This window comes from Argiope bruennichi, chromosome 5 (genome assembly GCF_947563725.1).
Source record: "Argiope bruennichi chromosome 5, qqArgBrue1.1, whole genome shotgun sequence".
Lineage (NCBI taxonomy): Eukaryota > Metazoa > Arthropoda > Arachnida > Araneae > Araneidae > Argiope > Argiope bruennichi.
This window is the reverse complement of record NC_079155.1, coordinates 40,120,200-40,145,252: the sequence shown is the minus strand read 5'-3', so window position 1 is coordinate 40,145,252 and position 25,053 is coordinate 40,120,200. Positions and strand designations below refer to the sequence as shown.

The 25,053-nt window shown below is 27.9% G+C and overlaps 1 protein-coding gene across 1 annotated transcript in view; it reads right to left on the bottom strand.

Annotated features, from left to right (window-relative positions):
* Positions 1-304: 304 nt before the first annotated feature.
* Positions 305-25,053, bottom strand: part of LOC129968247 (uncharacterized) — a 56,415-nt gene continuing 31,666 nt past the window's right edge. The window contains exons 24-40 of the mRNA XM_056082102.1: positions 24,148-24,246; positions 22,268-22,435; positions 22,048-22,182; positions 21,867-21,951; positions 19,186-19,271; positions 16,877-16,939; positions 16,672-16,764; positions 14,836-14,883; positions 13,664-13,764; positions 13,517-13,580; positions 12,001-12,164; positions 10,431-10,509; positions 6,609-6,663; positions 4,353-4,429; positions 2,987-3,089; positions 1,937-2,011; positions 305-518 (exon numbers count right to left, since the gene is read on the bottom strand). Coding sequence (XP_055938077.1) covers positions 451-518; positions 1,937-2,011; positions 2,987-3,089; positions 4,353-4,429; positions 6,609-6,663; positions 10,431-10,509; positions 12,001-12,164; positions 13,517-13,580; positions 13,664-13,764; positions 14,836-14,883; positions 16,672-16,764; positions 16,877-16,939; positions 19,186-19,271; positions 21,867-21,951; positions 22,048-22,182; positions 22,268-22,435; positions 24,148-24,246 — 1,563 coding nt within the window. The 3' untranslated portion in view covers positions 305-450. The remainder of the gene's footprint in view (positions 519-1,936; positions 2,012-2,986; positions 3,090-4,352; positions 4,430-6,608; positions 6,664-10,430; positions 10,510-12,000; positions 12,165-13,516; positions 13,581-13,663; positions 13,765-14,835; positions 14,884-16,671; positions 16,765-16,876; positions 16,940-19,185; positions 19,272-21,866; positions 21,952-22,047; positions 22,183-22,267; positions 22,436-24,147; positions 24,247-25,053) is intronic.

Genomic DNA, 25,053 nt, shown 5'->3' with positions numbered 1-25,053 from the left:
TTAAATTTTAGAATTTTTTTAATACTTTTTGTCTTTTTGAATGATTTTAATCCTAGGTATATTAATTAGTATATTTATAAAAGTTGAGTTTGCAGAGAAAGTATGAGTTTTTAAATAATAAAAATCGTTTAAAGACTGATTCATCAACTCTCATAACAAAAAAAGTTTTAAAATTTTTCTGAGCATTCGATAGCTAACTTCAATTTTAAAGCTCTTGTGGAAGATATCCTTTTCTTGACTATACTGCGATAACATAAAAAAGAACATTTATATAAAATTAAATACCAGTATTTTATTGGCTAAACACTATTTTTTCATTACAAAATAAACATTATATTAATACAAAAAGTACATGATAATTATGCAGTATTTAGAGATATATTAAAAATATATACATAAATTGCATCCCAAGTAGAAAATTTTGGAATATGGAGCTTAATAAAAGAATTTTCATGAAACTTCTGTCGTAGGCATCCTTTGTATAAATCCTTTACTCCCATCCAATAGAACATAGTCACCTTCGAAAAAATATTTTTAATTAGTAAGTCATGGAAGAAAGTTTAATCTAATATTAGGAATGTCGACTCTAATTGTTCGTATTTAGTAAAAGAATGAATAAAATAACAGGTTGATCTAGAAAAATAAATAGAGCATGTCATAAAAGTATACGGTTTAAATGAAAGTAATAAGATAGATGCCAATAAAATATCTTTAATGCAAGATGAATGTGTTCCCTCCGTCTGCAATGAAAACGCAAATTCTGAATATGAATAAATAGTTTATGAATAAAGTTATATCGTCTATATAATATAAATTTTCTTCGTAACTATTAAGTTCTTTCAGATCAAATATCAGATCTTGGAGGTTAAAAATTTATTTTACTAAAATATATAAAGTACTAAATAGATACGTTTTTAAAGTTACATTTAGGATTATTTATCTTAGCCTAGTTAAAACTTAATTTAATTTCCATCGAACTATCAACTTAGTTTTGTTTTGCTTTAAATGTTCTCCTCTTCAGGATCAAGTGGCTTTGAAAGTAGTTTTAAACCATCATTGGTTTTCCTACCGTAATGACGTAAGAGACCGGATATTATATTGATTTATGTATGTTGTATTGTTGCTAGTAGTGATTATACATATACATATTTTCAGCATCAAGAGTATTGATTCAATTCATTTGTTCTATGTACAAGTACAATTTATGTCGAAGAAGAATAATTATGTCTATTAAGAAATTAATTATGTCAATTAATAAATTAGTTATGTCTATTAATAAATTAGTTATGTCTATTAACAAATTAATTATATCTATTAATACATTAATTATGTCTATTAATACATTAATTATGTCTATTAATACATTAGTTATGTGTATTAATACATTAGTTATGTCTATTAATAAATTAGTTATATCTACTAACAAATAAATTATGCATGTTAATTTATTTTCACACTAAGCTTCAGGAAAAATGTCCACTTCTTTCATTCAAAATCGAGTCTTCTGAATTTCCGTTATCTTTATGATTTTTGTTTAATTTATAGAAGTCAATGTAATCACGAAACATGCACTGATTTTTTAAAATTCATTTTGATTTTCGAATACATGTTTAATTTGTTATTTGCAATATTTTTTTAAAAAAATGCACCCACGAATAATTTATGAATTAGAAGTAGTTCACAAATAGTAAGTTGTTGAGTCCTTTCGCTTGGATATTGATATATAATATTCCTCATAAAATACACTACTGAAATCATGTTATTATGCTATCTATTTTTGGCGACACTTATATATGTAAATTTTACACTCCTTGCATATTGAAAATATGCTCTGATACAAAAACCAGCATAAGAAGCATAATAACTTTTAATTCCTAAATTTCATAATAATTTTGTTTAATAAAATTTTATACACCCAAAATTAAGAATTTATTACCTGTTTTAAATTGTCGTGTTGCTCCATGCAATCCCGCAACGCATGGCAAACCATATTCCCTACATACTACCGCACCTAAAATAATTTTAAAAATAATGAATGGAAATCAAAGCAGACCTAAAAATATTTTTTTACACATTATCAAAATATATTAAAGAAATAATTAAACCATTTTTTTAAATTTTAATATAATTTACTACTTTAGGAAAGAAAACAATAGATATCAGAATTGAATGGAAAAATTCCTGCTCCTGATTATCGGTTTGATTCTTTTTTATTCCAAGATATATAAACCTTTGTTTTTACATAACACATTTTATGGGGAAAAGTAATCATTGTTAAGTAAATGCAACATATATGCAATATTTTTTCTGTCCTATCTAAAACCATGCAATATGCCATGGCCTCTCACCACATGTTGTATCATCAAATACCATGTTACAGCAATACCTCAATCACAAATGCCATATAACATTTAATTAATATTATTTCTTCAAATATTGATTTCAAAGCCTAATTCAAAATATAAATATTCCAAAATTGCCGTTATTAATTATATTTGTATTCTTATTTTTCCCAATGTTGAAATTTTCAAATGTTTATGTACATTTATTATATAAAATTTATTTATTTTAATTATATTTTATTGAGAAAACATATTTAAAATTTCAACTGCATGTTCATCAGCATTGCGTGTAGAAATGCAGAGGATTCCTGCTTGTTCTATCCGGTATTTGTTGAAGTAATGCTATTACTGCATACCATTCATTCTTTTTCTTTTTCCCTTCAACAAATATGAGATGGTTTGGAGTTTTTTGCATTTGCAGTTATATTTTGTTCAGTTAATTACAATTACTTAGTTATTCGTTATAATTATTGCTTAGTTTTTACCTATGCTTCCTTATTAGTTATAGTTGCTTAGAGTTAGCGACAATAATGTATAATGATGTTTATTTGTAATGTTAGCATATTACTCAGACCAAAAAGCAAATCTGGAATAATATCCAGATTTTATTTCAAACAACAAACTTAGATAAATTAGAATCATACCATGTGATATAAGGCCACCAAGTTCTGTGACAATGCCTCCTAAGATAGGGAAATATGGAGACCATCCTATATCTGTGCTGTAAGTTACAAGAATTTCACCTGGCTGTAAGCAAATTAAAATTATTTATCATTGCATCGCATATTAAGTAATATATAATAGAATTGCATTGTTTCATTGCATTTGAATGTGATTCAGCTGTGTAAGCTCGTTTCTATCAAAAATTGCTCTATAATTGGAATTTCCTTATCCTATATCCATATCTTTTCTGTTGTAAGTCACAAGTATCACTGTTTCTATATAATAAATTCGTATCATATATTCTATACCCCTATCTATATCTTAGATCACAGTATCCTATATTTTTGTTGTATTTCAACTGGCTGTAAGGACATTATAATTATTAGACACTGCCCAATAGGTATAGAAATTACACTGTATCATTTCATTTAGATATGATTCAAATGTGTGAGTCTGAATCTATCAAAAATTGTCCCATAATTGAAATTTTCTTATCTCATATCCGTATTCTATCTGTCGTAAGTCACATTACGGTATCATATAGCCGTGTATCCTGGTATCCTATTTCCAAAATTCGTATCGTATATCTTATATCCGTACCTATATTCTATCTCATGGTATCCTATATCTATGTTGCATTTCATCTGACTTTAACAAAATTAGAATTATTAATTGCTGCATCACATTATTAAGTAATATAACTGCATCTTATTCTTACGTTTGTATGTGATTCACGAGTGTGATTCCATACTATTAAAAATTGTCCAATAATTGGAATTTTCTTTTTACACTATTTTAAAATGCAGTGATATTTCTTTGATAAAGCAGCTTCCCTAATATGACCTCATTATAAAGTGCAATTCGCTTCTTTTCATGCTTGAATTTGATTTCTTTTACAGTTTTGTAGCTCACAATCTTAAGCATTTATTTCACTTCAATAAGTGAATTGGATTCTTCTAAAGTTATACATCCAGAAAGTCTTCACTTGATTTTTACTTAATTAATAAGATCCATTTCTAATAAGAAAAAGTTTAAAATCAAATTTTTAATCAAAATTACTAAATAAACCCGACAAGTAAAACCATGTTAACTTTTTAAAGTTTCTCTAAATTTTCACACTATGTTAATATAAGTAATTATACGTAATGTAACGTAATTAACGTACGTCATGCCATTATGCAAATTCATATTTAATGTGCATTATGACAAATATTCATTGTAGATTTCCGATTGAGCTAAGAATCTATGACCTTCAGTTCGAGGCTAATCAGGTTCTTGTGGATATTAAATTAATTCCCAATCAACTTGAAACTACATTCACAATTCCCGTTATTTTTTTAAACGTACCTGCAAATGAGAAGCTTCATCTAAATCGAGAGCTACACGAACTATTCCAGTAGCCACACCTTGACTAACAGGTATTCCTACAAAAAGAAGATTTTTGAATAAGAAGAATTGAATTTGAATTTGAAGAAAAAAAGAGTAAAAATATCGATCTGCAATCATTTTTTTATGTTTCGATAATACCTACGACATTTAGGATTTCAACTACAGAGGTGCAATATATTATCTTTATATTACCTTTAATTACACAACTATGGATAGTAGGAATATAATTCCAGATACAAAAACCTTTAATACAAGTAAAACCTTCAAGTTGTGACATTTTTACTTTCTTGTATATACAGAAGAAATATTGTAAACGCCAAACAATTGAACTCGGGATTTTGTTGGAACTCTACGCTTCAGATCTCCATCAGTACAAAAAAACATATTTTTGGCATTATGTCTGTCTGTCTGTCTGCCAGCGAACATGCTAAATGAAAAACGCTTTTAAGTAGACGGATAAAATTTGATGTATGGTCTTTCGACTAAATGTGTAGATTTCCCTCAAATTGTGAACGAAATCATTTCAGAGAAAATCTGTCTGTCCGCCTGTTCAATTATAAGTGAGCTCGATAGTTAAAAAACGTTAATTAAGTAAGCAGATTTTGCACCTAAAACATAGATTCTTACAAATTTTTAATTAAATTGATGAAATGGTATTGTAAACGGCCGCAACAACCCAAAAGTCGTCAGACTCACTTGACGCAGCAACCACTCACTCACACACTCGCTACTCAAACTGGGTACAGGCCCATTAGACAACAGCTAATATCTCAATACATCACCACTCAACAGCCATATCGTTCGACTCACCTCCGACTCACTGGAGGGAGAGTACTGTGGTGAATAGCATATAAGCCAGTTAACGACTACGCTACGATCACTACAGTATTCCATCAGTAGGTCTGTACTATCAGTTATCATATAACATGAGTAATTCAAAAACGCAAATCAATGAAATTCGGAATGTGATTTTGTAACTATAACTGTAGTCATCAAATGTTGCTACCAATCTGTCGGCAAAATAACATGTACATAATACATATTCGGACAATATATTCAGTAAAATTGGTAGATTCACACCAGACCTTTATATTTCAAAACTATCGTTAACTATTGCCCCTCAAAGTATTCGTGGTCTTTTCTAAAGTTCGGTAATTTTATGCGGAGGAGAGAGAATAAAAAAATCATTGAAGATTATGCAAGAAAGTTTTGGGAAAACGACTCTTGATGCTGAAAAAAAATTACAAACATTATGAAATCTAACTTTTTAGACGGTCTCTACAGATTTATTAAACTAACAAATATAATTCAAGACGGTTGATTTCCATATGCCAGATTTGGAGAAACGTTTAATTCGGAGGTTACCAAGCTGTGAATCTTGATCCACTGATGAATTTCGTGTCCGTTTTAGGAAGATCATGATAAGACCTTAAATATGTATATTCTTTTACAATGTCAAAAATATGATTTGAATTTTAAATCTTTATTAATCCATATGGTAGCAACAAGACAAAATGCGCAATACACAGAAAAGCGACACAATTCTCAGCACACCTTATATGAAAAATCTTTCCAAGATTTGCTGAATTAAGTTTACGTGCTTATTAATTACAAAAAGGCTGATAATCATTAATGTAAGCATTCAGAATATTTAATAATAAAAGTTTTTCATAATAAAAGTTTTTTTTACCTCATAAATCCTCATTTTGGAAGAATGTGTAATATTATCCTGAAAGAAATTAAATGCGCTGAGGCTGAAATGTGTCTTAGTAGATACTGTTTCTAAAGAATGGGAAATAATGTTTTAAAATCTGAGAATCCTTGCCATAGATCAATGCCTTTATTTCCACTTCTGAGAAAAAATGACTACTTCGTCTCAGGCATGATTTTGATTTGTTAAATTTGTATCGCCAAGATAAGGATATATCTCATACTTTGTCAAAATTATGTTTAATTCTATGCTATGTTTTTTAAACAATTATAATGAATTGCACGAATTGAATTCCAAATGAATTGAAAAATTGCTAATGAAACTGCAGAAAAATTCTGAATATATATATATAATGTAATTTATTTGGAGTTATTCATTATTTTCCATAATTCAAACCAATTATATTAAAAAATATATATTAATTTAAAAAAATGATGAAAAAATACAAAATTATGATTAGCACCACTGCATTCATAATTTCTCTAAGATATTTATTTATTTACCTTTCATTGAAAGATTCTCATTGGTATTCACCGCAACGTTCTCGTCCGCATTTACCTGGGATAATATAGAGAAGATGAAAATAAGTCTTTCAGCTATATACAAATAACATCAAAAATAAATTTAAATTTAGAATAATTTTTGCCATCATACAAAATAGTTCTCATAAATAATTTTTAAAATAATGTCTTACATAATTTGGAGAATACACGAAATTCACACTACATTATGCGGATTTTAAACACTTATTAAATAATTTTTCTTATAAATACAAAAATTTGGCAAATTTTTAATTAATATTTTATATTAAAGTGAGGCTCACAGCAGAAATTTCTCACGGTGCCCAGGTGCAGCAAATATAAGTTATTGGAATAATTTAGATCAAAGAATTTCAACTTGGCTGGAGAAAGCTAGAATCTGTGGTAGTACATTAAAAAGTAGTATACACTTATATGGTATAGCCAATATTAACATCCAGTTATATGTTTAGCGTGCTTTAGAAAAAGCTTTAATTCCACGTCAAATTTTTCTCAAGAATTTCATTATAAGAAGAATGGGATTTATTACCAAGTAATATATCACCACTAGGGATTGCAATACCGGACCAGAATTTTAATACCGGTATTCGGTATTTTTTAGATCTTAATACCGGGATACCGGTTTTAATACCGGTATTAGAAATTTTAGAAGAAGAAAGAAAACAAGGTGTTTCTTTGTTTTATTTGCCAGTTTTATAAGAGAGTGTAAATATCACAAAAAATAATATGTAACTTATAAATTATAACAGTATATAAAGAATTACAAAAAAGTAAAAGAACAACTTATTTATTTAAATCACAAAAAAAGTGTAAATATCACTATTCAGTCTGTGGTACTATTACAAATTTTTGAAATGTGATCTTAAAAAACATAATGCATCAATTGTACTGTCATTAAGCCTGAAAAGTAATTTTGTGTAAAAATTACCAGCTGTCGAAAACGCTCTTTCGGCATCTACGCTAGTTGGTGATACTGTTAGCAATGCGCGATATACTTTTTCCAAGTATTTACCTTTAAATCCCTCGGTTTCAAATAAATCAATTTCTCGTCGGATGGTTTTGGATATAGCTGATTTCTGTATAGTATTTTGATTCATTGAATTTTTTTTATTTATCGCTAATTCTAATTTTTGTTCAAGAAACAATTCATTTTCATTATCGACATTAGTGCCATCATAATCTTCGATAACTGAACCGAATTCTTCTGAATGTGGATAGGGTTGTGAGTAGAAAATTGTAAGAAAATTTACTATAAACTAAATCAGATTTGAATTGATTATTTTCTTTTCTTCTTTTTCATTTTCATTTTTAAAATCACTATAATTATGTAAATACCATAAGACATTTTCTATTTCGGTACGCCTTTCTTCTGTGCGATTTTTCAATGCAATATATAATTCTTCAGATAAGTGATGTGTGCTGTTCTTTCAGTGACTGCCACATAAAATTTATTGTTGCATTATCTGTTAATAAATTAGAATCTCTCCGACATAATGCCTAAATAGTCAGTTTTATTTTAAGTAGAGCTGATATAGTTCTGGATATTAAGTCGAATTCACTATCTGAAAAATTAATTTACAGGTTTAAGTCGATTATTGCTTTTTGGATTCGATTTCTAAATTTCAAAAATCATTCCATCATTAGGAGTAAACTGTTCCAACGTGTCTTAGAATCTATTATTAATATATATTCTGTTTTATTTTCAGTTAGTATATATTTTTGTAATATGGCATTTTTTGTAGGGGGACGTTTAAATATATTAACAATTTTTCGAACTTTATAAATTATAGGAAAAAACAATTCTTGATGGGTTAATATTTCATCCTCATTAGCAATATCTTCTTCCACATTTTCATTGTCATTATCTTCATTGTCAATATCACTCCCACTCTTACTCTCTTCAATGTCGGAATCCGAAGTTTCTATATCCACAGTATTTGGATTCTTCTGTTCTTTATTTTTTTGGTATAATATATCTACTACTCCTTATTGAATTCCATGAACACATAGCACAATTGCTGATTTGCACCAATCAACTTTCCAACTTTTTTCATAACTGTTGCTCCATTATTCGTTATGGATACAATATCTTCTTTCAGGGATAATCCATGTTTCGCTCATTGAGATTTAAGCAATTAATTAGCTAATTAATTTCGCCCGTTAGAAAGGCATAAAAACAAAAAAGTATACTATTTTGCTATGTTGGCGATACCTGAGCATATAGTGGAGACAATTTTAAAAATTTCTAGTAAATACCGAAAAACCGGTATTTAAACTTGTGAATACCGGTATTACAAAATTGTCAAATGGCCCAAAATACCGGTATTCGGTATCCCGGTATACCGGTATTGCAATCCCTAATCACCACCTTATTTTCAGTAAGATAACTCCACATAAGAATAGTAAAACTATTCATATTTATTATGAGTCAGATGATTCTGTAAATATTAACTATCATTCTTTTTAACTGATTGACTCACAATTTCGAAAATTATTTACTCGTTTATTTCACACTATTTTTTGTTAGATGTCTACAGGTATTAGAGATGTGTGTGTAGAGATGTGTGTAGAGATTTCATTGCAATAAACCTATTATTAATCGGGAAATGAACATGATCTACGTTTATAATTTAATTTTTGGATATTAGTGTACTAAGGAATACATAGAAAGTGAATCACAACCAATATTGAATACTTTTAAATATATAAACATGGGTAACATTCCCTAATAACAATATATATGTGTGTGTGTGGACAAAAAACCAACTGTAATAGAAAATATCAATTAATTGAAGATAATTTAGGCCCTTTCTTTCAAGCTATCATTCATCATTCAAATTGTGAATGAAAACATCTTTCTGCCATTAATAAATACTTTGAAGCATCTCTGGTTGATATTTTTGTTATCTTTAATTATTTACGTTTTCGCAATTACGAAATATATCTTAATATTTATCATAAAAAATAAAACACATGCCTCTTTTAAAACCATCCACAAAATTTAAAAAAAAATTGTTTAATTTTTTTAAATATGATAATTTGTTGAATTATGAATTTTGATAATATTACTTTTTTTTGTTTGCCAATAAAGGCTTTATCAGACTGATGATTATCATTTCGAACTGAAACGAGCGTCAAAACCCTGAAATGACGTCAAAGTTTCCAGTCTGATAAACAAATATCTGCATGTTACAGTTAGATTTTCCTACTTTTTTCACTAATAAACACGTCTTTATCAGAGTCATACCCAATTCATTGAATTTCAATCGCAATATGTTTTTTTTTCAGACTCTATTGTATATATTTTTCAAACTAGTTGAAACATAACAATTGAGAAATCTCTCATAGACACAGATAACTTAAATCTGAACAGTCGGTTGCCACCCGGCTACAAATGTAAATTGTCGATGAAGCAGCAGGCGATTAGCGCTCATATGATCAACAATCGTTTCGGGACATTTGTACTTGGTTGGTGATTTCGTCACATTTTCATAAATCTACAAAAGTCAAAATATGAATAAAGGAAGAGAGAAAATAATAACTGTCCTATTCCTTTACACATATATTAGGTTGCCATCTATGTATAAAAGTAAAAATACTTAAGTTGTATGCAAATTGTATTTTATAATTTTTGAATATGAAGAAATCTGTGCTTTCATGCCATCACAATAAATTTAAATGATTTTTGGAAATGAATCATATGTGTAGTATTTAAAATGAAACCATTATAAAGCAACAATAAAAAAAAGCAATATTTCTTATAGTATAGAGAGAAAAAAAACTTACTGGCTTTGGGAAACCTTTACCTATTTCTGGGAAAATGTATCTATCAATAATGGGTTGACGTCTTCGTCTATGATTAGCTCTAAAAATCAAAAGATTATTGTTTTTAATATTAAAGAGTGTAAAATCATTCTGATATATTTCGATCATTTCCTTAAGTGAAGTTTCTTAATTTAAATGTCTTCCAGGCGAAGCATTATAAAACTTTTTCCACTCACGATTCCCTTGAAACTTTGAAAGAATATGGATCCGAATAAAATTCATTCAAATTTAAATGGGTTTATGAGTACGTTTTGATATCTTCTCCGCTCATGAACCCATTTAAACTTGGAGGATTATTGATCCGAATAAAATTCTTTCAAATTTAAATGGGTTTATGAGTACATTTTGATATCTTCTCCGCTCATGAACCCATTTAAATTTGGAAGATTATTGATCTGATAAAAACTTTTCCATGATACCATAAACTTACTTGTATGAAGAATTTATAGTTTTTAATTTTTTTTCTTAATTTATGTATCTTTTAATCAAGGTAATCTGAGAAAAAATTTCACTCAATAATCCATAAGAATTCGGAAGAATATTAATCTGAATAAAATTCTCTTAATTCTTCTTATAAATATGAAGAGATAAACAAAATCAAAATAATAATTAATCAAGATAATTAAAATTGAAACCAGATTATAAAGGCAGGTATTTATTAATTTAATAAACTCAATTCATTATCAGGTAATACAAACGAATTGGTCATCTTCAGTTTAGTTTTATCATGACTTTACCTTTCGAAGTTGAAAATGGAAATGTTTAAATAATCATTTTCCTATATGAAATGAAGTATTATCTCTTGCTTTATAACTCCAATAGTTTTATTCTAATTTTTACATTAGAATTTAAATTTGCGTTTACAAATTTTCTTTTTCAAAATTAATGTCTAATACTTAAATTTCGTTACATAAAAAAAATTATTGATATGAATACAAGTGACACTAAATATATTCAACATCGACAAATTTATTTAATTATTTAAATAAATGAAATTTATTTAATTTATTATTATTATTATTGTATTACATTAATATAGTTTCATTTCCAAAATTAAAATTATTCTTAGTAGCTCTTTCTCACTTCCGTAATGAATACTTTTGCAAAAATTATTTCTCGAGACAATACAGGTGATATACAGTTTTTTTAAAATACTTTTTTCTTTGAATAACAAATATTTTATTTGAAATTATCTGAAATGAATTTCAGAAAATTACTGGTATAAATTTAATTTTAAGAGTAACTTCAAATAAATTAAACGTATTTGCTTTAAAGAATTTTCGTCTTGAAAATACGAAAATGAAATTAGTAAATGACCCAAAATATCCATTTTCTTTTGTCGCGTAATTTTTATTAAAGGTAACTTCCTTTAATCTTATTAATAATTATTTAAAAATGCAAAGTTTCTTTTCAAAATACTTGATGGATCTCCAAAAAAACCCATTTGGTTTGTCCATACATGAAACATTATCACATTTAAACTCATCAAAGTTTATAAGTATTGAACGCAAGATTGATATATGTGAATTACTTCGAAATGATTCTTGGAGATCTAGTCTCAAGTAATTCCTTTACTTCTTCCAAAGTCATGAAGAATAAGATGTCTTCTTCGGGAATGCGCCCTTCCAGAACCATCATTTTGGCGAGAGTCCTGCATTCTTTACGCCACTCATTCACGACTCGCATAAGAATAGACTGCCAAATATAATTTCATAACAAAGAAAATCTGTTATTCAGATAAAATATTAGATTTTTCAATTGTTCCTATTTTTTTAATCGTAAGACAATGTTTATTTGACACTATATTAATCATGAAAATCTTTCAAAGTTTAAAGACACTATAAAAAATGATTATGAAATTTCCATGATTAATATAGTGTCATGAATTTGAATATTCATTAATTATATGGACACTTCAAAATTTAATACTATTCAAATTCATGACACTGTATTAATTAAATCTTTCCTGTTGATTATACTTCTTTTTTTATTAAAGATAGTTTTATAAAATTAAAATCTTTCATTTAATCTAATGGACACTTTTCCAACACCAAAGATAAGCACTAAGGAACAATCATTAAAATATTTTTTGCAGACTTCAATTATTCAACTTATTTGGCTGAAATAAGCCTATTGAGTTTTCAAAATGCAGTTAGTTTTTTTTTCTACTACATAAGAATATATTTCCTACGACTTTTCTGTATACATTTAGTGCATCCGGGATGGAGGATTAATTCGCAAAAAACAAGACGCGTTCTTCTTATGAGGAAAGATTAGATGCTTGTGATTTGGCGACTTTGCCAAGAACACATATCGGTTAACTCACTTGAAGGATTTTAGTTTTGAGGCATACAATTAGGAGAAAAAAAGTAAAATACTTCTAATTTTATACAGTAAATGTGACAATATAACAGGATATAACAAGAAAAATATATTCAATATAGAGTACCCTCGTCTACCACCAGTTTTATGTTCACAGGCCATTCAACAGAAATCCCAGTGCTAGTTTTCCTACTACTTAACCCTCTTGAAATATTTTATTTTGATGGTGAAGCGTAGTAGAAAAATGGTGCCGATTTTAGAATTAAAGATAATTCGTTTCGTAAGGTATCTTATTGGCAAGAGATGAATGATTTGGCATTACCAAAGGATGCTTTAGAATTCTTAGAAGTCAAAGCTGAAGTTGTTTTTCACATTCAAAATGATGCTGATAAAAGATGAAGGGATATTGTCACATACCGTTCAGTGTTACAGACGATGACGGATGATTATTTTACTGATATCAAATAATTATAAATTTAAAAGAAAGTTGCGGAAAACACATAGCACGATTCTACTTGGTGACAAAAAATAAAATTGTACAAAATAATTTAAAACTAAAATCCCGAAAATTTACTATGAAGCTTAATCACCAAGTTAGTTAAACTGACCAAAAAAATCTCTTGGGAGAAATATTGAAAAAAAATGAAGGATTTATTAAATATGAATTTGTAAAATATAAATTTGGATAGTTGAGATTTTCCAATTTAAAATATATATTTAATTACCTTCGAGCATTCTCTGTTCTGTACAGCTTTTCGACTTAGTGGCAAAATCATCTTTAACAATAATCTAAAAATGATTGAGAAACTGTTAGAGATTGATAGATTAAAATATGTAATAATGTTAAAAAAAACCACGTGTTTTTTACTTACTTGGAGACATAATTAATTGGAACTTTCAACTGAGAAATTAATTTCTCGAAATCTTCCTGCTTTTTCTTAGGTTTTTCTTTAGCAACGTTGCCGACTAGATTCTATAAAAAGAAGATAAACAAATAAAAATAATAATAAAAAAACAGAGGATGATGTAAGCTTGAAACACTATCTGTAGTTTCAGCTTTGGAATATTTTGCTAATTCTCTGCATGCTGGTAAGAGATGCAATATTATAATGTATTTATAAATAATTATAATGTATTTATAAATAAAGATTATAATGTATTTATTATAATGTATAATGTATTTATAAATAAATTATAAATATTATTGTCATTATTTTACATTATGTTCATTTTTTTCAAAACAAGTCCTTTTATTGAAAATTTATATTCATTTCTACCTTTTAAAGGGAAAATTAACATCGAACCTTCTGTAAATATTATTCTATTTAATTCTAAATCGTTTCCAATTCAGGCAATTTAGAAATATGCACAATAGGTATTCGAAATCATAGTGCGTATAATCTGGAAGAATTGAGCTTGCAAACAGTTTATTGTGGGGCCTGTTGCCAAATCTTTCACTATTCAAACATATCATTTCACAAATATTTTAATCAGCTGCCACTACCACATTTCTGCTTGCTTTTTTAGTTAATTGTATAATTCCAACCACTGTCCACTATGTCTTTAATTAGAATAAATTATGTTTGTTGTTGGCCAATTTATTTTACAAAATAACTCCGCCTTACACCAACATCTAATGTTCCGGCGTTTTTGTATAAAATTGATTTGATAGAATGAGCTTTATTTATGTTTGCTAGAGACATCAATTCCACAAGAATAATTATCAAAAACTACAGAATCTTTATATTCTAAGAACCTAAATATAATATTTTTGTTTGGGTGTTCATAGCATACTTGAAATTTATAAACATTTAGAATAACTTATCACCTCTTGAAATTTATATTTATGCTTATCACAACCCTATTAAAGCACTATTTATGCTTGTTAACTAAGGTTTGTTAAAGTATTATAAATTCTTTGATATTTCTAGAAATCGTATGCAATTTTTAATATACCTTTTATAGCTATTTTAAATTTGTGTAAGTATTTAAAAATATAACAAGTTTAATAAGAAAATAAATTAATATATACCTGCAATAATCATACAAGGGGTTGCTGATCTGATTCCCATGCTAATGAATAGACATCAAACTGTAAACAAAAAATCAAAGTTTAATTATTAATTAAATTTATTAACGTTAAAAGTAAATCATAAGAGCTTTATGGAACACAGTGTAGCTTCATACATGATTGGAAGTTCTAAGCAAATTAATATTGTTTCACATTTTATGGTGACACTATTTGCAGATGGTAATCTTTCTGCATTTTGGTGTATGTGCATTAAGCAAAATACATTTAACTGCTCTCCAAAAATGTTTTTATTTTTCTGCTTTATAATTTATATTGCAAAAATATTTTCGTATACCATTCGGTTGAAAATAAGCCCTAATACTTCAAAGAAATAATATGAAGATTACGATATAATAAAAATTTTCGGAATCAATCGCCGAAACTCAAATACTAATAATCCAATGTAATCTTAATCAAATCTTGGCAAGGTACACCTTTATTCCTTGTAATAAGAGTTCGCTTTAATAGTATTAGTCATGAAAAATCAAAGTAACTGACTTTTCAAAAATATCTGCACAAAAAAAAAAATGAATTTTTTTTTTTGTGTGTGTGAAATTTGACTAATTTTACCATAAAAAGGAAAAAGAGACATATTAACGCTATTTGTCATATTTATTATTGTTATATCCAAGTAGGTAATAGTTTTTTTCTGCCTTTTAATATATATTAAATTTAGCATCACATATAATTTCAAATTACGCATATTTTGCAAAAAGACAATATTTTGATTTCAAGATATTGCAAATTTTAAAATTCAGTAAAATTATGAATGGTTTTTGGAATATTTATATTAAAATGAATAATAAAATATATTTCATTCAAAAATTATCATATACTTCAATTTATTTTATAAAAAAATTCTTGAATGGTAATTATTTCCAATTCATTGATTTGTGATAACGTTAAACTAAATTATTTTATTCAAATATCACGTGATCATTCTTATAAATGATATACTGGGTCAATACTACCGCTTGCTTTGTATTTTCCTTTCTGTTCAACAGATTTCAACTTAACACCATTTCATCAATTAGTATCGCTTGAAAGCACTTTGTCACATTTTACATTGAATTTATTTATAGTTTTTCGTTCCCTCCTCATAATTCTGTTTAATATTTGTTTCATTGATGAATGCTCGGAATGCTTCGTAATAATTTCTTTCTTTAATATATGGCGGTAATTGTTGAGCGAATTCTACATGACAGCACACTAGTTAAAGATTAATATTTATCATTTATACGCGATTCAATAGATGGCGCCAAAGTCGATATAATTCCAATCGCTGTATTTAAAAAAAATGTAAGAAAATGTGTATATTTCAAGTGAATTGTTTATTTCGACAACAGATTCCAAAATCATTAAGATTGAAAATTAACTGGAGATAAAATAATTATTTTTTAATCAATATGTAGAAGATTTTTTAAATGTGTCGGCTACACATGGAAATGTAGTTATTTTTGTTCGCATAGAAAAATTATGTAGATTTTAAAAGAATAATTTTAAATATAATACAAAATGAAGTACAGACTGTTTCCGAGCCAGCGTGTTGAAAATTTTTATAAAACTACTGTTTCATTGCTATCAACATCCCTCAATATTTATTATTTTATTTTAAAAAAAAAAACAAAAAAGAAAACCATTATAAAGACAGCAAAATGTCTACAACTAATTTTGGCATCAGGATTCACCAAACGATTTTTAAAAAATGATTTATGGTATTCTATGTATGATTTTTTTTTTTTACAGACACAATGAAAATTACTGTAAAATTTTGATATTACTAGCAAAGGAAAATCATAAGAATCGTACTTCTCTCAAACATCTATGACCATGCTTCTTCAAAAATTCCTGGTACTTTGCTCCAGCAGTAGTTGTTGATGCTTTTAACCATGCCAAGGCTTCCTGACAGTTTATAAAAACACCAATAAGTCTACGTGCGTATATATGCGCATGTAGTTTGATTTTATTATTGTATTAAAGATATTTGTCATTAAAAATGCTTTGAAGTATTTACCTCCGTTTTCATACTTTTGAAATCTTCTGGTTTTATTTCTTTCGAAATGAAGAATGATAATCTCTAATATAAAAAAGTATATTATTTAAAATTCTGTTCAATACTTATTAATTATCAAAATATTAACAATCTTCTAAGCAAGAAAATCAATTAATTAAATACTTTTCCTTACTGAAAATATAATTTACATATAATTTATCTAATCTAACTATTAATAAATAATTTTTTCCGTCGAATTAATCATTTCAAATATCAAATATTCATTTTAAAAATTTGAAGATTTCTATTTTTAATACTAATTAATGCAAAGGTGCTTTACATGCTAAATCATTGATCCTTTTCAATTTTGTATTTAACTGTTTTTTCGCATCACTTAGAATTTTCAAAATAAGACCTCTCTATTTCTCTGTATTAGACACGCTATTTTATGCTGTAATTGGTCTCATCACTTAACCTCTTTACTATACTTATGCATAACATCTAAGACTATAATATGGCCATTTTGAGGAGTTTTAAGGAATGGTCATTTTATATTTTAAAATAACAGTATCTTTTGATAAGAAAAAACAACAACAACGTATCTTCTGGAAAAACAAATAAATTATGCTTTTCTGTTTCATTCGCATCTCATTTTTCACTCCATGTATGTTAATAATACAACATACATAACTTTATTTTAGCTGAATCTTAATTATCAGGCGACATTTCATAACACCTATTCCGATTTAAATTTTAAAAGAATTTAAGCTGTTTTTTTTTCATGCTGAAAAGCACTTCTAATCTTAGATAATATGAGAATATTTGAGAAGAATTCTAAATTTTCATAAAAGACAATTAAACTAAACGAGGGTGGGTAAAAAAGCTTCCGGCCTAACAAAGAAAAAAAATTAAAAAATATGTTTAATGAATGCTTTATTTTTCAACGTAGCCTCCTTCCATAGACATATACTTGCTCCAATGGTGCGGCAATGTTTGAGTCCTCTCTCTGTAAGAGTTTTCTTCTAAGGCCTCAAAGTCATTTGTAGCTGAGATGACTTCGATATCAGAACAGAATTTCCTTCCAGCCATAATTTTTTTCTGTTTGTGGAAGAGATTGTAGTGCAATAAGGCTATATCAGGAGAATAGGGGGCACGAGGAAGAATTTCAAACTTCAATTCATGAAGTTTTGTCATCACAATGACGGCTTTGTTGACGGGAGCATTGTCCTGGTAAAAAGGGACTTCCTTCTTGGCCAAACCTGGTCTTTTTTTCTTTGATTTTGGAATGAAATTTATCCAAAAGATTAGTATAATATTCAGCATTAATGGACCTGCCTCTTTCTAAATAACCCAATAATAAAATTCCCATAACGTCCCCAAAAAATATTGCCATAACCTTTCCAGCAGATGGCACAGTTTATGCTTTTTTTGGTGCTGATTATTCATTTCCTGTCCACTCTTTTGATTACTGTTTGGTCTCTGGAGTATAGTGATGGATCCATGTCTCCTCCAAAGTAAGGAATTGCCGCAAAAAAAATCCGTTGGGATTGAATCTTACAGTTCCGATATCGTCATGAGTTGCAGTTTTTGATCCAAGGTCAGCAAACACGGCACCCATCTTGGTGAGAACTTTCTCATATCCAAAATATCGATTGTCTATATCAATAGACTCAGAAACCTCTGTCAAATTTAGTCTGCTATAAATCATAATATTTTTGTCTTTTCTAAGAATTTCCTCTGCAGTGACTGGCTTTAGTCTTCTAGAACGCTGCGCATCCAGAGTGCTTGTACAACCACTTTTCAAGTCTGCAACCTATGTTTTAACAATTGTAAATGAAGAAGCAGATTCTCCTAGTGTAGTATCTAGCTAAGTTTTAATATCCGTTGGAAATAAGCTTTTAATAAAAATATTTTATCAAAGCTCACACTTCAGTCTTTTCCATAGTCGATTAAAAACAAAAGAAGAAAGTGTTGAAACAGCACAGTATAAAAACAACAAAACACAAATCTTTTGAAATGGACACTAAACAAAGATGGCACTTTGAAGTATTTTATTCAAAGTAATGCCGGGAGTGCCACTTCTAGGTCAAGCAGGACACTTTTCATCCCATCTTCGTATTAAAAACATATTCTGTAATTACAAAAATAAAACGCAACCTTAAATTCAAAACTTGGATACAGAAAACAAAGCAATAATTTGAAAAAAAAAACAATATATGTTTTGCCAATATCGAAAATTATGAAAGATGAACAGGAATCGGTAGAGGGAAAAGAATCGAAATTGTCAGAATGATTTTGGATAAGATTGAGAATAGTTAATGAACAATTACCTCCATTGCTGCTGGAACATCTGCACTCTCAACATCACTTGATACCAGCAATTTAGAAAAATCACTGTAAACATCGGTATTGATTTCTATTGGAAAATGAATTTTAAACTTTAGAAATAAATATTAAATCCAGATCATTTTCTTCCTTTAGTCTCAAAAGCAGTATATGTTAATCTCAAATTAGGTACAGAAAGAAAAAAAACTTACAGTTCATGAAAATAGAATGATAAAATGAAAGTTTATTTTTTCTTCAGGAATCTTAAGACATCATGCTCTTGCTTAAAGGTTATCGTGTAAATATTTTTTTTTACCTCTGTTCTTGAATATTTTAAAAGTGTCTATTAGTGCAGCTAATATAAAAACTTGTTTTGTTAATCACTTTTTGTATTATTATGATTGATATTGATTTTGCCGACTGAAATAATTTCTAACCAAAGCTCAACAAAAAATGCTTTTATATAAATATGAATTATTTAAAATGTCTAAAAACAGTTTCAGCTTTGATTTGAAACACTGAAAATTAAAGCAAAAACATCTTGAACTTTCAATCAAAACTGATGTGGAAATTTCACTTTCGAATGATAGAAATTTAACAGTTGATATTTTAAGCAACAATTTTAAATATTCCTTTTATATACAACTGAAGATATATAATTAACATGCCAAAGATGTAATATATATGTTTAAAATTAAGATTAGTTTTTTATAACTGATTCCTTTTCTGTCATTAACGACTATTACTTGATTAAAGGCCTGACTCCATTGTTACAAAACAAAATATTATTTAATTCAGGACACCCTTTTAAAATTCTATTTTCATAAATTACGAAAAAATTTTGAATAATTAAAAATGACTTAAAGATCTCCGACAACTTATTTAATTCGGCTTCAATAAAAGATAGTTTCTTCTAAATCATGATTATTTCTTCTTTATAGTATCCAATCCATCATTAAAAATAAAAATAATATTTAAAGTTACTTAAGTGATCAAAAAAGAGAACAATATCCATTTGTTTTATTATAATATGAGCATAAAGGAAGATAATTTGTACTCATTGTGTACTCATAAAGATATATTATTTAAATATTTTGATAGGACTGTTGTTTTAAAAAGCAAAAAGTTAAAATTCTTATTTTGTAGATCGTATTCCATTGCCTATCTATTGATTTTTGTGTACGATGACTTGAAGTAAATAGGTGTAGAAACATTAGGTTGATAAAATTTATTATGCTTTATTTACACAAAAAAACATAGATTTTTGTCAAAGTTTAGACCAAACGTAGGTACCACGAATTAATTTAATCGTCCTTAGTCAAAGTAGTAGCACACATATATTGTACTATGTATTATTATAATCCTCAGAATATTGCATACTATTGATAATACTGCATAATGTAAAATAATATCGCACAATAATGCATAACATTGTGTAGCAAGCTGTGCTATTTTGGCTTAAGAGTATTGCGAATAAAATATGAAATTAGCTATTTTAAGGAATTTTCTCAAATTGTTTTAATACTACAATAATAGATGTACATGCAACTTTAGGCCAAATAAGCAGGTTGACTGCCTGTGGTTTTGTTGATGTTTTACTTAGAGGATGCAATAATTTCAAAGAAAAAGAAGTGAAATAATTGAGATTTGACAAGTAGTCTTGGAACTAAGTTGTGGATTATTATTATCATTATTATTATCCGAGAGGAAACCAACTAAATAAGATTTATAATTAAATAATATTCAATAGACATGAAGAAAAATTTTAAGATAAGTGGAAAAAAGTTAAGAATAGGGGAAAAGAAAACGTTAACATACGAGGTGAACTAAAAATATGCTAAAAGTATGGATATTTTAATGCTACCGATGGCATTCTCACTAAGCTATTCATTGTGAACATTTAAAATCATTCTTTTTTAATGATTATATCACCTTATTGGTGTTGTAGAGCTATCATTATTCGTGTCACTAAGCTTTTATTCAGAGGAATATTTTGGCATCAAGATGATAAATCCTATTAAAATTGAAGATTTCTGTTATACGACGGAGAGTAAAAGGGGAGGAGGGGTAGATCACTTTTGTTCATACAAAAAGCCTTAATGATGATAACTTACGCCTCATTTATGAAGACAGATCTCAAAGAGTCCTTGGTTCCCATAATTGGAAAAGATTGTTTTCCTCAAAATTAAATCCACATAGATTGGATCATAAAATTGCAGATCATACAATTAAAAATACAATGCCATTCTGATAAGGTTGAAAATTTATTCTTCTTCATTACATTGCCATTCCCACCGGGGGGGGGGCACCTCAGATATGAGGATCAGAAGCTTCCGGCATGGTGGCTGGTTCTCGCGTTTCCGGGTGAATACAGAAATAGTGGTGGTCAGCTAACTCCTACCGTTGATAGGACGTATTTCTCATGGGAAGGGTTGTACCGTGGTGAGTGATAGGACTCAAACTTAGCACCCGCTAGTGTTGCTCTCGTGGCGTTCCGGTCAATCAGATAAATCCGAGATTCTTTCTTGTGGATCGGAGTGGCCGATTATAGTCACTTTATGATCAAAAAGGGAGTAAACCATATTCTGCACTTAACTGAATCGAAAGGAAAAACTCCGCTGATTGAAATCGTATTTAAACAATACGAACCTTGCAAAATGCTTTCAAATATAGATTTTTCACTTACCTCCAACTGCCTTTTGTAGAATTCCAAATATCACCATATTCAAAAGCGAAGAAGTTTCAGACAAAATTATGTGAGATCCCATGGCCTGAAATATTGAGAAATCGCAAGATTGGAATGATTTTTACATGTTGCGAAAATTCAACAAACTCTTAATATAAATGACTATTTTGTTTTTACCAACCAAGGTTAAGTCTGAGAAATTAAATAATAAATGATGAAACAGTTCTTCAGAGTTATTGTATTTGATAGAAGACAAAGCATATTCTTTATAATCCTTAGTAAGTCGTTTTAATGTCAATCTGGCACCATAAAATATCTAAAAGAAAAGAATTTTGATATAATTATTTAATGTCTTAAAAATAAAAAAATAATATCATCTTAGATTTATTATTTCTTCTTACCCTATAAATTATTTTGAAGTACACCTTTTTGTCCAGTAGTTTCACATGGCCATCACTGTATCTTTCTTTCGCCATTTCTAAAAGTTCTTCGTCGTTTATTATTCTTCCAAAAAATGCTAGCGCATTAACTTGTGCCCGGGATATATTCTCACTCGCATGCTTAAAGAGCTGAAATTGTAACATAAGTTTAGATGATATGTACAGAATATTAAATAGCGTACAATGATGACGATGCGAATGTATACATAGTATATCTACACAATAAAGAATTTGGTCATAAATTTGACATATTAATTCCAAATATTCTGTGGAATTGAATTATAGGCAAGTCAGAAATAATCTGCAATTGTTTAAAAGTAAGGTAAACAATTACATAGGTTAAATAAATGCGTTATTTCTACACAAAAGGTCTGCTGCAATTTCCGGACATTTAGTCCCATTGCCAAAATGTTTGTGATATTAGTTGTACAGAAGTTTATTCATATTAGTCCAAAGAAAGGGTTAAGTTGAGCAAAAGATCACTGATATATCATACCTTGGTTGTATTGTTCAAAAGAAAGACGATGATTGCATAATTATTTCTGAATTCTAAAGCCATTTGTGCCTCCATATTATGTGGAAAAGTTTTCAAACCTTTTCGACATCTACAAGATTATCCAATCAGATGAAATAACTGAATCTTCAATGTTCCTTCTTATTGCTAATTGCTAGAATTGTTATGACTTCTTCAAATGGCTTTTCACTTCCATTTTAAAAGTATGGATCATAGTTGAATCGTAAAAGTTGGCGTTTGAACAAGGATATCAGTTGGTTTCATTGCCTGCATGGCTCATCAGCGTCAGATAGGTCATCAGTTATGTCAGGATGTTCTATATGGTTCGGATTTTCCTCCCGGATGTTATTGGTTATCATAAAAAATGACTCTACCAAGTTCATACTTCGCTCAGGTAATCACAATATAACAGACTAAGAAATAATACTAAATTGCCACATATCTCACAGAAGCTATTTTTCTGTTTAAAGATTAGATTGGTTTTTACCTACATATGTATATCATTATATCGTTGAATTATGTTATTTTATAATAACATTTAAGACAAACAACAATTCCTTTTACTATGAAATACTTGGACCTATTCAAAACCTTGAATACATAAAATGGGCCCTCAAGTCGAGCCTATAAAAGCTGAAATGCAATTCTAAAAACATGTCTGAGGAATAAAATCAAAGACGGCAATATTTTCTATGTCGTCTGTGTTTTTTATGATCATTATTCAAAAAGGAAGTTTCACTTTTGCAAACTATTGCGCTTTGCAGTTGGTCTAGTTACTGAAACTTGTTTTGCTTTTCCTCGATACAAAACACAGTTTTTCCAATATTCTTTGAAAATCAACCTTGAAGGCAGTAAACTCCTATATATTAAAGCTAAACTAAAACTTCACCTTCAATTGACATTCAAGTGCTACAAGATTGATTTACTAATAGCAATACTTTTCCTTGTGAATTATAGATTTGGCTTGTTAAATCGGATTAAATCGAATTATTAAAGAACAAGAATTATCAAATACATAATACTTCTCATTAAAAACAAAAGATAAATTTTTAAAATTAATAATATTATCATTGAAATAAACATATGCTTTTTGTGGAAAATTCATTTGTTAACATAATTTTAACAATAATTAAAAATAACATAAAATCGAATTTTATATCGAGTTAGTCTATCAACAAAAAAAAAAAAAAAAAAAAAATCAGAACCTTTAAAAATATAATAATTAATACGAATTACAATAATTGATTTTATATCCATTTCCAAAAATATTTTTGTCTTAATATAACATAAATAATATTCTTAAAAATGAAATATTAAAAAAACTTACATCGACGCAAAAGAACATGGCATGGCGGTACATTGAAATCAAACCTCTTGGGTAATATCTTGTTAGATTTCCTGGATTATAGCTTAAAAAGCGTTTACTCTAAATAAAAATTTATAATATTAAAAATACTAACAATTTTATTAGCATTAACATTTTTTTAAAAAATTGCTTCGGAATTTATAATACCAATTTACAAGTTGAAAATACAAAATTTTAAAAAAAATGATCGATGTATGGTTTCTAAATGTTAAAATATTGAATTTTTTTTTACTTTGAGAAGCAAAAAATTATTCAAGTATTTTTATTTTTTAAAACTTTTCTGCAAAGAAATTACAATTAAAGAAAATAATTTTGCTTATTTTAGTAGATGAAATAAAGACAAAAAAATTTCCGGACCTCTCTTCGAAAATAAAGATTAAAAAAATAATACAACCAAAAGAATTAAAGCGCGTGTAGATCTGAAATTTTCTGGTGCTGATCATTTTTACATAGTGATCTGATGCATGTTCCTGTCATTTTCGATCTATTATTTTTTAGGGTTTTTGACATTTTTAAGTCATGCTCGAGTGCGTTTAACTATTTTCAATTTAAGAAAGAAAACTTAAAATCCCCATTATTTATTTTATAATATGGAAATATTTTAAACATTTTTTTTAGAATTCTAAAAGTAAATTATATTGCAGAAAATGAAATGCCACAGCAGGATTTTAACACTGACATGGAATGTATGAAATGAGTGATATATTTCATATGTTATATGCAAATTTAGAAAATTCGAAATTACTACATCTTAAGCGAAAATAAATGTTTAAGAATGTTTTACTAAGTTTTTTTTTAATTATAGCATATTAACAACTAACTTTCCTTTTAAATTAATGTCATGCAACGAAGTTTAATTTTAATTTT